At 35.7% G+C, this 12,734-nt stretch overlaps 1 protein-coding gene across 1 annotated transcript; it reads right to left on the reverse strand.

Moving 5' to 3' along the window:
• Nucleotides 1–221: 221 nt before the first annotated feature.
• LOC130542770 (olfactory receptor 5V1-like) lies at nt 222–1,489 on the reverse strand. The gene is made up of 2 exons (XM_057307274.1): nt 1,441–1,489; nt 222–802 (listed from the first exon to the last, which is right to left on the reverse strand). The coding sequence occupies exons 1-2, from the start codon at nt 1,487–1,489 to the stop codon at nt 222–224; spliced, it is 630 nt and encodes a 209-aa protein (XP_057163257.1).
• Nucleotides 1,490–12,734: the final 11,245 nt, after the last annotated feature.

The raw sequence follows: 12,734 nt of genomic DNA on the forward strand, positions 1-12,734 counted from the left end.
CTTGAAAATGCCTGTTTTTGGATGATAAATATTAAGAGCCTAATGGATAGAGAGAAAGATATACATATGCAGACAGGTAAACTAGTTATGTGTGCTGTGAGTGTGTTCATAAATTTCTATGAGTACATAAATATGTGTTCTATATATCAACTGAAAATTACTCTATGAATTCTTCCTATGAATTTATTCTAAAGTGAGCATTGATATATTCTGCTTTAATGTTATAATTGCTGCAAACATGCTGTATGACATAGAAACCTTCTGAGTGCTTCTTTGACCTCCACGTTTTTCAGGCTGTAGATCATGGGATTTAACATTGGGGTAATAACCCCGTATAGCATGGAGATGAGTCTGTCTCTGGCTGGAGAGTGTTGGCTGGAGGAAGGCCGACAGTAGGTAAATATTGTTGTGCCATAGAACAGACAGACCACTAGGAGGTGGGAAGCACATGTGGAGAAGGCTTTGTGCTTCCCTTCCACTAACTGGATCTTTAGAATGGTGGATATGATGTAGATGTAAGAGATAAAGGTAATTAGGACGGTGCTTATCTCCAGGATGCCTCCTACCACTGAAAAAAGCATTTCAGCTACACAAGTGGATGAGCATGAGAGGGTCATCACTGGTGGGATGTCACAATAGTATTGGTTAACTCGGTTGGACTTGCAAAAAGACAGGTGGAATGTGGACACTGTATGGAGGAGGAAATTGAGGAACCCTGCTGCCCATATCCCAGCTGTCAGCTGGATGCAGTGGACCTTGGTCATTATGAGTATGTACAACTGAGAAGGAGCACAGCAGGCCCCTCCCCCGGAAGACAGATAAGAAGAACAGGTGGAAAATAACTATATGGATCCCACAAGACTGTAAAATTCCAGTACAGAGGAAAATAGTGTACTCAGCTCGAGGTGTTTTCTCATGACTCCTTTATCTTTCAGTCTAAAAATTTTAATTTCTTTTTTTAACCTTTTTCCCATTTCAACTAGTTTTTTATTTTACCAACTTATGTGTTTTTTATTGCTTAATAATATTTTTTATTATAGTATGTTAGCCACCATACAGTACATCCCTAATTTTTGATGTAAAGTTCCATGATTCATTACATTTCTATAACACCCAGTGCACCATGTAATACGTGCCCTCCTTAAGTTGTTTTTTAACTTTTATTTTGCATGGCTACATTTTATAGATATATGATTAATTTTAGTCATATTTCACTCTATTTAATCTTACATACATATATATAAGTTTTGCTTTCTTGGCAATTTTGGGATGTAGTGTCTTCTAATACAGAGACCAAAATTCAATGAGAAACAAGTGGATCACCTTGCTTTGCTCACCCTGTGAGATTATAGACTCTCTTCCATCCCATTTTTTGTTTTTGGTTTTTGTTTTTGTTTTTGTTTTTGGTTGTGTTTGCTTTTCTGTTATGTTTTCTGTTACAGCTTCCCATGGTTTTGGATTTGTCTAGGATGTATTTTTCTTCAGTCATTTTTGATACTGATGCTGCTCATTTCCTCACCCATCCTTCTCTGTGAAAAATGACTAGAATAAGGAATTCACAACAAAAGAAGAACCAGAGGAAATGTTCTGTGCCACAGAGCTAATCGATATGCATATAAGTAATCGATATGGATATATGGAATTCAGGATATCAATTTTAATAGCTAGGCTTGAAAAATGAATAAATGACAGTGCAGAACCTCTAAGGGTGGAAATGAAATCTAATCAGGCTGAATGTAAAAATGCTATGAAAGAGATGTAGTCTAAACTGGATACTCTAACTGCCAGGGTAAATGAGGCAGAAGAGAGAATTAGTGACCTAGAGGACAGGCTGGTAGAAAAGAAGGACGTTGAGGAAGAGAAAGACAACTAATAACAAATGAAGAAATGTTATGAGAAACTAGTGATGTCCTGAAATGAACCAATGCCAGAATTATTAGGGTGCTTAAGGGGATGAAGAGAGAGGGGGGGCCAAAAGTTATATTTGACAGGTGGAAACTGAATGAATATGCCATCACCAAGCCAGCCCTGTGAGAAATATTAAGGGGGATACCATAAGCAAAGAGAGGCCCCAAGGGTAACACAGACTACAAAGAAAAAGACAATCTACAGAAACAGGGATTTTATAGGCAATACAATGGCACGAAATTCATATCTTTCATTAGTAACTCTGAATGTAAATTGGCTAAATGATCCCATAAAAAGACACAGAGTGTCAGATTGGGTAAAAAAGAAAGAACCATCCATATACTCTCTACAAGAGAATCACGTTATACTTAAAGAAACATCCAGACTGAATGTGAGTAGATTGAGATCTAATTACCACACTAATGGACTTCAAAAGAAAGCTGGGGTAGCAATCGTCATATCAAACAAATTAGACTTTTAAAATAAAGACTGCAGCAAGAGATGTATAGGGACACAATATCATACTTAAAGATCTATCCAGCAGGAAGAACAAACAGTTGTAAATATTTATGCCTCCAATGTGGGAGCAGACAATTATATAAACCAATTAAAAAACAAAATGTAAAAACACATTGAAAATAGTACGTTAAAAGGAGGGGCCTTCAACACCCAACACTTGGCAATGGACACATCATCTAAGCAGAAGATCAACAAAGAAACAAGGGCTTTGTTGGACCAGATGGACTTCACAGATATATACAGAACATTCCACCCTAAAGCAACAGAATACACATTATTCTTGAGTGCAGCTGGAACTTTCTCCAGAATAGATCACATCCTGGGTCACAAAACACGTCTCACCCATTGTCAAAAGACTAAGATTATTCCATGCATGTTTTCAGACCACAGTGCTTTGAAACTAGAACTCAGTCACAAGAAGGAATGTGGAAGGAACTCAAACACTTGGAGGTTAAAGAGCATCCAGCTAAAGAATGAATCAGTCAACCAGAAAATTAGAGAAGAACTTAAAAAATTCATGAAAACTAATGAACATAAAAACACATTGGTCCCAAACCTCTGGAATACAGCAAATGCAGTCCTAAGAGGGAAGTCCATAGTAATCTAAGACTCTCTCTAAAAATTAGAAAAATCTCAAACACACGAGCTAACCTTACACCAAAAGGACCTGAAGAAAGAATAGCAAATAAAGCCTAAGCCAAGCAGGGGAAGGGAAGTAATAATATTAGAGCGGAAATCAATGAAATAGAAACTAGAAGAACAGTAGAACAGATTAATGAAACTAGAAGCTGGTTCTTTGAAATAATAAGATCAATAATCTCTGGCCAGACTTATTCAAATGAAAACAGAAAGAACCCAAATTAATAAAATCATGAATAAAAAGGGAGAGATTATGACTAGTACCAAGAAAATAGAGACAATTTTTAGAAATTATTACCAGCAATTAAATGCCAAATATTTGGGCAATTTTCAAAGAAATGGATTGATCCCTGGAAACATATAAACTGACAAGACTGAAACAGAAAGAGGTAGAAAATCTGAACAGACCAATAAGCTGCAAGGAAATTGAAGCTGTAATCAAAACCTCCCCCCAAAAAAGAGTGCAGGGCCAGATGGCTTCCCAGGGGAATTCTACTAAACATTTAATGAAGAAATAGTACAGATTTTAATGAAGCTGTTTCAAAAAATAGAAACAGAAGGAAAATGTCCAAACTTTTTCTATGAGGCCAGCATTACCTGAACCCCAAAACTCTACTAAGACCCCATCCAAAAGGAGTATTATAGACCAATATACCTGATGAACATAGATGCCAAAATACTCATGCAGATCCTAGCCAATAGGATCCAACTGAATATTAACTAGATTGTTCACCATGATCACATGGAATTTATTCCTGGGATGCAAGGATGGTTCCATATTTGCAAACCAATCAACATGATAGATAACATAAAAAGTGAAATGACAAGAAATGTATGATCCTTTCAATTGATGAAGGAAAAAGCATAGGGAAAAATACAGCATTCTTTCTAGATGAATACTGTCCACAGGGTACGGATAGAGGGAATATACTTCAATATCATAAAAACCATCTATGAAATAGATGTGAATATCATTCTTGATGGGTCAGCTTTTCCCATAAGGTCAGGAAAAAGTCAGGGATGCCCACTCTTACCACTGTTGTTCAACAATGTACTAGAAGTCCTTGCCTCAGCCATCAGAGAAAAGAAGAAATAAAACGAATTCAACTTGGCTAAGAAGAAGTCAACCTCTCATTCTTCACAGATTATATGATAATTTATGTGGAACACTCCAGAAACGCCATCCCCAAATTGCTAGAACTCATACAGCAATTCTGCAACGTGGCAGGATATAAAATCAATGCACAGAAATCAGTTGCATTTCTATACACTAACAATGAAATGAAAGAAATAGAAATAGAAATTAAGTAATAAATTAAGTAACAGTTGCACCAAAGACCATAATATGCCTAGGAATAAACCTATCTAAAGAGGTAAAGGATCTGCACTCTAAAAACTACAGAACACTGATGAAAGAAATTGAGGAAGACACTAAGAGATGGAAAAACACTCCATGCTCTTGGATTGGAAGAATAAACTTTGTGGAAATGTCTATACTGCCTGAGCAATCTACACATTCAATGGGATCCTGATCAAATTATCACTGACATTTTTCACAGAGCTGGAATAAACAAACCTAATCTTGTATGGAGCCAGAAAGACCCCAAATCATCAGGGTTATGTTGAAAAAGAAAACCAAAGCTGGGGGCATCACAATGCCTGACTTAAAACTATATTACAAAGCTGTGATTATCAAGAATGAATGGTGTTGGCACAAAAACAGACACAGAGATTTATAGAACAAAATAGAGAAAGGAGCCAGAAATGAACTCTATGATCAACCTAATCTTCAACAAATCAGGAAAGAATGGCCAATGGAAAAAAGATAATCTCTTCAATAAATGGTGCTGGGAAAATTGGACAGCCAAATCCAGAGGAATGAAACTGGACTATTCTTTTACACCATACACAAATATAAACTCAAAATGGGTGAAAGACTTCAATGTGAGACAGGAATCCATCAAAATCCTAGAGGAGAACACAGGGGTAACCTCTTTGGCATTGGCCACAGCATCTCTTTCATGACATGTCTCTAAATGCAAGAGAAACACAAGCATAAATGAATTATTGGGACTTCGTCAAGATTAAAAAAAAAAAAAAAAACCTTCTGCAGAACATAGGATACAGTCAACAAAACTAAAAGGCAACCTACAGAATGGGAGAAGATATTTGCAAATGACATATCAGATAAAGCGCTGGTATCCAAGATCTATAAAGAACTTCTGAAACTCAACAGCCAAACCAAACCAAACCAAACCAAACCAAACGAAACCAAACCAAACCAAATTATCCAGTCAAGAAATTGGCAGAAGGCATGAACAAACACTTCTCCAAAGAAGATGTACAAATGGCCAGCAGATGCATGAGAAAACGCTCCACATCACTTGCCATCATGGAAATACAAATCTAAACCACAATGAGATACCACCTTACACCAGTTAGAATGGTTAAAGTTAACAAGACAGGGGACAACAAGTGTTGGCGAAGAGAAAGGGGAACACTCTTACACTAAGTGGGAATCTAAGCTGGTAGAACCACTCTGGAAAACAGTATGGAGGTTCATCAAGGAGTTAAAAATAGAGCTACCCTATGACCCAGCAACTGCACTACAAGGTATTTTCCCCAATTATACAGATGTAGTGATGAAGTGGCACATGAACCCCCATGTTCATAACAGCAATGTCCACAATAACCAAACTATGGAAGGAGCCGAGATTTCCTTCAACAGATGAATGGATAAAGAAGATGTGGTTCATTTATACAATGCAATATCACTCAGCCATCAGAAGGGATGAATACCTACCATTTACTTCAACATGGAGGGAACTGGAGGGTATTATGCTAGATGAAATAAGCAGAGAAAGACAATTATCGTATAGTTTCACTCATATGTGGACTATAAAATTAGTGCCAAGGACAATAGGGGAATGGAGGGAAAACTGAGTGGGAAGAATTCAGAGAAGAAGACAAACCTGAGAGACTCTGGTCTCTGGGAAAAAACTGAGGGTTGCTGGAGGGGAGAAGGGTTGGGGGAAGGGGTAACTGGGGGATGGAAATTAAGGAGGGCATGTGATGTGATAAATGCTGGGTGTTATATGCAACTGATGAATTATTGCAAATTACATATGAAACTAATACTGTACTATATGTTGGCTAATTGAATTTAAATTTTAAAAAATCCTTACAGAAAAGACTTCTAACAATGAAGATAGGTTGTGGGAAAATTTTTATATTTAACATATATTCTTGCACAAATCTGATTGCTGTGCTCTACCCTGGAGTTATGAGTTTGCAATATTTTGAATAAAGTAAAAAAAGATTATCAAATCGGCCATGAAAATATACTTTATTCTATAAAATGATTAAACTCCCATTATCCAACAACACTGTACTAACACCATAGAATATGCTATTAATATTTCATAGATATACAAGTTATATTAAAGAGATATTTGTGTTTGAGGTTTTCCTCTAGATACAAGTTTAGATCATCATATTTTTTGGATCATATTTTTAAAGCCCACGAAATCATTGCTGATTTATTCAAGCTAATTTGTGATTCTTTCACCGTTTGTACATAGAGTATTATGTCATTTGCAAATAGTGAAAGTTTGACTTTGTCTTTGCTGATATAAATGCCTTTTATTTTTGTTGTTGCTGCTTTCTTTTTTTTTAGGATTTTATTTATTTATTTGACAGAGAGAGATAGCGAGAGAGGGGACACAAGCAACCAAGGGGAGTGTGAGAGGGAGAAGCAGGCTTCCCACCAAGCAGGGAGCCCGATGCATGGCCTGATCCCAGGACTGTGGGATCTTGACCTGAGCTGAAGGCAGAGGCTTAATGGCTGAGCCACCCAGGCGCCCCTTGTTGTTGTTTTCTGATTGCTGTGGCTAGGACTTCCTGTACTAGCAGTGGGGGTGGTGAGAGTGGATATCCCAGTGTTATTCCTGACCATAGAGGAAAAGCTCTCTGTTTTTCCCTATTGAGACTATTACCTGGGTTTTTCTTCATATATGACTATTATCATACTGAGGTATGTTCCCTTAGCATTGCTTTGTTGTGGGTTTTATGATCATATGGTTCTTATCCTTGCTTTTATTATGGTGGTGTCTCATATTCAATGATTTGTGAATATTGAAACATGCTTGCAACCCAGGACTAAATCCCATTTGATCATGGTGATTTTTTTTTCTTTTCATTTTTTATTGAAGTGTAATTGACGTACAGTGTTATGGTAGTTTCAGATATACAATATAGTGATTTGACAATTCTATACATCACCCAGTGTTCGTCAATATAAATATAGTCACCATCTGTCACCAAACAATGTAATTACAATCTTACTGTTCTACTTTTCATCTACCTTTTTTTTTTTCATTTTTTTGTACTACTGAATTCGGTTTTCCTGTAAAGCCATCTTGCCCTATACTTGTGTTTGTTGGAAGAGTGTTTATCACTGATTGAATTTCTTTCCTGGTTATTGGTCTGTTCAAGTTTTCTATTTCTTCCTGTTTCAGTTTTGTTAGTTTATGTGTTTCTAGAAATTTGTACATTTCTTCCAGATTCTCCAATTTATTGACGTATATTCATATGTTTTTCATAATATACTCTTGCAATTGTTTGTATTTCTGTGGTATTGCTTGTTATTTCTAATTTCTCATTTTTTATTGTATTTACTTGGGTATTTTCTCATTTCTTTTTGAGAAATCTGGCTGGGTATATCAATTTTATTTTTCATTTTTTCAAAAATAAAATCTGTTCTATTGTTTCTTGTTTGTTTCTGTAGCATTTATTTCTGCTCTAATCGTTATGATTTGAGATTTTTCTTGCTTCTTGAGGTACGCCTGTATTGCTCTATACTTCCCTCTCTTTTTTTTTTTTTTAAGATTCCTTATTTATTTGACATAGAGAGAGACATGCGGCAAGAGAGGGAACACAAGCAGGGGTGTGGGAGAGGAAGAAGCAGGCTTCCAGCAGAGGAGCCTGATGTGGGGCTCGATCCCAGAATGCCAGGATCCACTCCCTGAGCCTAAGGCAGATGCTTAACGACCGAGCCACCCAGGCGCCACTGCTCTATACTTCCCTCTCAGGACTGCTTTTGCTGCAAAGATGTTGGACCTTTGTTTTTTCATTTGCATTTGTGTCCACATACACATTATTTCTTGTTTTATTACATGGTTGACCCACTCATTGTCTAGTAGCATGTTCTTTAAACTCCATGTATTTGTGGTCTTTCCAGATTGTTTCTTATGATTGAATTTTATTTTCATAGTATTATATTCAGCAAAGGTGCATGGCAAGACTTTGATCTTCTTGAATTTTTGAGATTTTTTTTGAGCTACTGTGTAATCTATTCAGGGAAATGCTCCATATGCACTTGTGCAGAGTGTGTATTCTGCTGTTTTAGGATGGAGTGTTATGAATATATTTGTTAAATCCATGTTCCCATGCGTCATCCAAAGCCACTGTTTCCTTGTTGTTTTTCTTCATAAATAATCTCTCCATCGATGTAGGTGTGGTGTTAAAGTTCCCTATTAATTGTGTATTATTATCTACTAGTTCCCTCGTGATTGTTAGTAACTATTTTATGTATCTGGTTGCTCCTATGTTGGATGCATAAATATTTATAATCTTTATATCTTTCTTGATGAATTCTTCCTTTCATATTCTATAGTGCTCTTCTTCTAGTATTACATTCTTTGTTTTAATGTCTATATTTTCTGATATAGTTATCACTACTCCAGCTTTCTTTTGACATCTATTTGCATAATAGATGGTTCTCCAACTCCTCACTTTCAATCTACAGGTTTCTTAGGTCAAAAAACAATCTTGTAGGCAGCATAAAGATGGGTCTTTTATTTTCTTTTTTTTAAAATCCATTCTGTTACAGTATGTATTTTGATTTGAGTGTTTGGTCCATTTACACTCAAAGTAATTATTGAGATATTTGTATTTATTTTCATTTTATTATTATTTTTTGCTTGTTACTGATAATTTTCTCTGATCCCTTCTTTTGTTTCTCTGACTCCTGTTTTGTTCATATTCTTTGGTGATATAAATGAATTTATAGTGATATAAATGAATTTATTTCTCTTTATTTTCATGCATATTAGTGGGTCTTGATATATGATTACAATTAGATTTGTATAGAACATCTTCTGCATTTAGCCATCTAAATTAATTTGTGGTGTTTAAGTTTGAACCCATTCTTTACTCCTCTCTTCCTCACATTTTAGCCGTATGTTATTATATTTTATATCAATTTGTTGTTTAATCTCTTGAGTGATTTTTTTACAGAAATATTAATTGTTACTGATACTGTGTTTCCTATCGTGATAATGTTACTTATGTTCTCTCCTTTCAATTCAAACAGTCCCCTATAATATTTCTTTCAGTTCTGGTTTAGTGGTCATGAACACTTACAGTTTTTTATTTTTTTAATTTTTTTCTGGGAAACTCTATCTCTCCTTCTATTCTGAATGATAGCTTTGCTGGGTAGAGTAATCTTGGCTGCCGATTTTTCCCACTTGGCAATTTGAATATATTATGTTACTTCCTGATAGCTTGCAAAATTTCTTTTGAAAAATCTCCTACTAATCTTATGGGTTTTCCCTTATGAGTTGCTGCCTTTTTTGTCTGGCTGTCTGTACATTTTTTTCCCTTTATCACTATATCTTTCCCATTTGATCACAATATGTCTTGGTGTGGATCTGTTTTTGTTGATTTTGATGGGAGTTCTGTGGCTCCTGGACATAAATATCTGTTTCCTTCCCCAGATTAGGGGAGGTTTTGGCTACTAGTTGCCCAAACATATGTTCTGCCCCTTTTCTCTCTCTTCTTTTGGGATTCCAATAATATGAATGTTATTTAAATATTTATTTGGTTTTTCTTAATTCATTTTAGAGAGAGAGCAGGGAGAGGTAGAAGAATAAGCAGACTCTATGCTGAGCAAAAAGCGTGGTGTGGGGCTTGATCCCACGTCCCTGAAATCACGACCGGAGCCAAAACCAAGAGTCAGACAATTAACTGACTGAGCCACCCATGCACCCCATATACTAGGAATGTTATTTGATGGAGTTACTGACTTGCCTAAATCTATTCTTATTTAGTGTAATAATTTTTCCCCCTCTTTTGTTGAGCTGATTACTTTCTATTACTCTGCATTCTAGATTATTAATTTATTCCTTTACTTCTTCCATCCTGCTCATTATTCCATCAAGTGTGTTTCTCACTTCATTTGTTGTGCCCTTTATCTCTGCTATGTTGCTTCTTATCGCTGTGGTAAGGGCCTCACTCATTTCTTCCTCTGTTTCCTCCATTCCAGTATGTGTCTTTCTGATCATTATTTTAAATTCCCTATCAGGAATGTTACTTGTATCTGTTTTGCTTGATCTCTAGCCAAGGTCTATTTCTGTTCTTTTATTTGGGATAAATTTCTGTCTTCTCCTTTTGTCTAAGCCTCTGTGACTCTTTCTGTGTTTTTGGAAAGTTAACTATGTCTCCTGTTCTTGAGGGTAATGGCTTCCCACTCCATTGTCATCTTCCCACAGACACTTATATGTTAATGAATAATGACCTTTTGGAATTAGAGTTAATTATATTATTCACTGTGTCCTCTATACCTCCCTGTCAGCAATTATTATTTCCTTCTACACTTTTCTCCATCTTTCTGTTTATTTTTTCATAAATGATTGCTGTCAGTATAGTTTGAAAGTAGTTAACATAAAATGTCAAGTTATCTAGAGACACACTAGTTAGCCAAATCTAACAAATTTAGCTAACCCTCCAGTGTATCTTGAATTTTAATGAGGTGGCTGATTTTAAGCTCAACTATGCATTCACATTGCACTAAAGTGTCAAGTACATCCCAGAGGATTTTCTCAGGAAATTGTCAAGTAATTTGGCCAGATTTTCTCACATATGTGTGATTTTTAAATAAAAGAGGAGAAAGGAATAAATATAAAAGGATCACAGAGTTTCCTCAAAGGCAGCATGATATCTTCAAGCAAAAGGATATGCCATCATCAAAATACTACCAGCCATACATTTAGATAGACCTAGATCCCCAGGACAGGAGACCATGCCTTCTACCACTTTTATCCAGTTTAACGATTTGTGGTTTTAACATCTTGAGTTTTGTGTAGTTCACTCCAAACTTCACTTTGTGGAAACTGGAAGACCCATTATTTTGCTTATACTTCAGGGATATTTTTCTTCAGTTAATAAGAAAAAGCTAACATCACAATGATTCTATATTAATTAAGCACAGAATAGTATAAACATTTTTTTCCTTTTAAACATTTCCCAAAAAACTGTTTAAATGTTGGCCTAGGCCTGATTTGTTGTGAACTTGGTGAGATTCCCACTGTTTTCAACAGAATTCAATTAGATCCTGACTGGAGACTAAATTTTGAAAGTATTTGGGATGTTCAGGGTTGAGGAAAACTGTGGAGAAAATTATACATGATTGCAGAGTTAATGCAGTGTAATACATAAGCAGTAATACTTCAAGAAAACATTCTTATTTCTAGATGTGATAGAAACAGGGGAATGGAGTGTGAAGGTTGAGCCATCCGCAGTCAGAAACAATTGCTTTTAGAGGGGGTAAACAGAAGGGGGAATGAACCATGAGAGACTGTGGACTCTGGGAAACAACCTGAGGGATTCAGAGGGGAGGTGGGTGGGGGAATGGGATAGGCCAGTGATGGGTATTAAGGAGGGCACATATTACCTGGTGCACTGGGTGTTATACACAAGTAATGAATCATGGAACTTTACATCAAAAACTAGGGATGTACTGTACGGTGGCTAACATAATATAATAAAAAAGTAAAATAAAATAAAATTAAAAAAGAAACAATTGCATTTTAGCCATATTGAATGATAGTCCTGAGCTTCAAGGCATAGTGGAGTCTAGTTTCATGGATTTTAGCCTGCATAGCTGGAAAAAAATTGGTAACAAAAATGCAAAGTAGTTGATAAGGTGTGTGTGTGTGTGTGTGTGTGTGTGTGTGTGTGTATGTGTGTGTGTGAATGTATTAGAAAATGATACTTTCAGTTTTAACCATGTTCAGGCTAAAATGTGATAATATCGTGAACTAAATTACATATCTAAATCAGGATTTGGAAAGTGAGTGATCTCTTTGGCGGGACAAGTAGAACTGAGAATGGATAGAATCATAAGAAAAGAGATAACTATAAATACAGAATAAGTGGAAGCTAAAATTGATAGAGTGAACTAGTAATGTAAATATATCAACATAGATAGTCAATCATGTAAGGGAAATTAGAAAAAGGAAGATCTAAAAATAGATGATAAGAGAATGATTTAAAACAAATACTAAAACATATAGGGGATAGAGGTATGAGTATGGACACAGGTATGAACATATACGCAAGTTAACTTAAGAGCAGCTCAGTTTATACCTGTTAATTATTAACTGTTCTCTGCTTACTCTTGAAAATGCCTGTTTTCAAATGATAAATTTTAAGAGCTCAGTGGATAGATATAAAGATATACATATATAGATAAATATAACTAGTGTACATGTGTTCATAAATTTCTATGAGTACATAAATATGTGTTCTATATATCAACTGAAAGTTATTCTATGAATCCTTCCTATGAATTTATTCTAAAGTGAGCATAGATATATTCTGCTTTAATG

This window comes from Ursus arctos, unplaced genomic scaffold (assembly GCF_023065955.2).
Source record: "Ursus arctos isolate Adak ecotype North America unplaced genomic scaffold, UrsArc2.0 scaffold_5, whole genome shotgun sequence".
Taxonomy (NCBI): domain Eukaryota; kingdom Metazoa; phylum Chordata; class Mammalia; order Carnivora; family Ursidae; genus Ursus; species Ursus arctos.

Bases quoted from the DNA above. Each gene is read 5' to 3' on its own strand.
- LOC130542770 (XM_057307274.1), bottom strand. From the start codon at position 1,489: ATGACTGAAGAAAAATACATCCTAGACAAATCCAAAACCATGGGAAGC. The intron at 803-1,440 runs GTAACAGAAAAC...CTTCCGGGGGAG, and splicing joins ATCCAAAACCATGGGAAGCT to GGGCCTGCTGTGCTCCTTCT.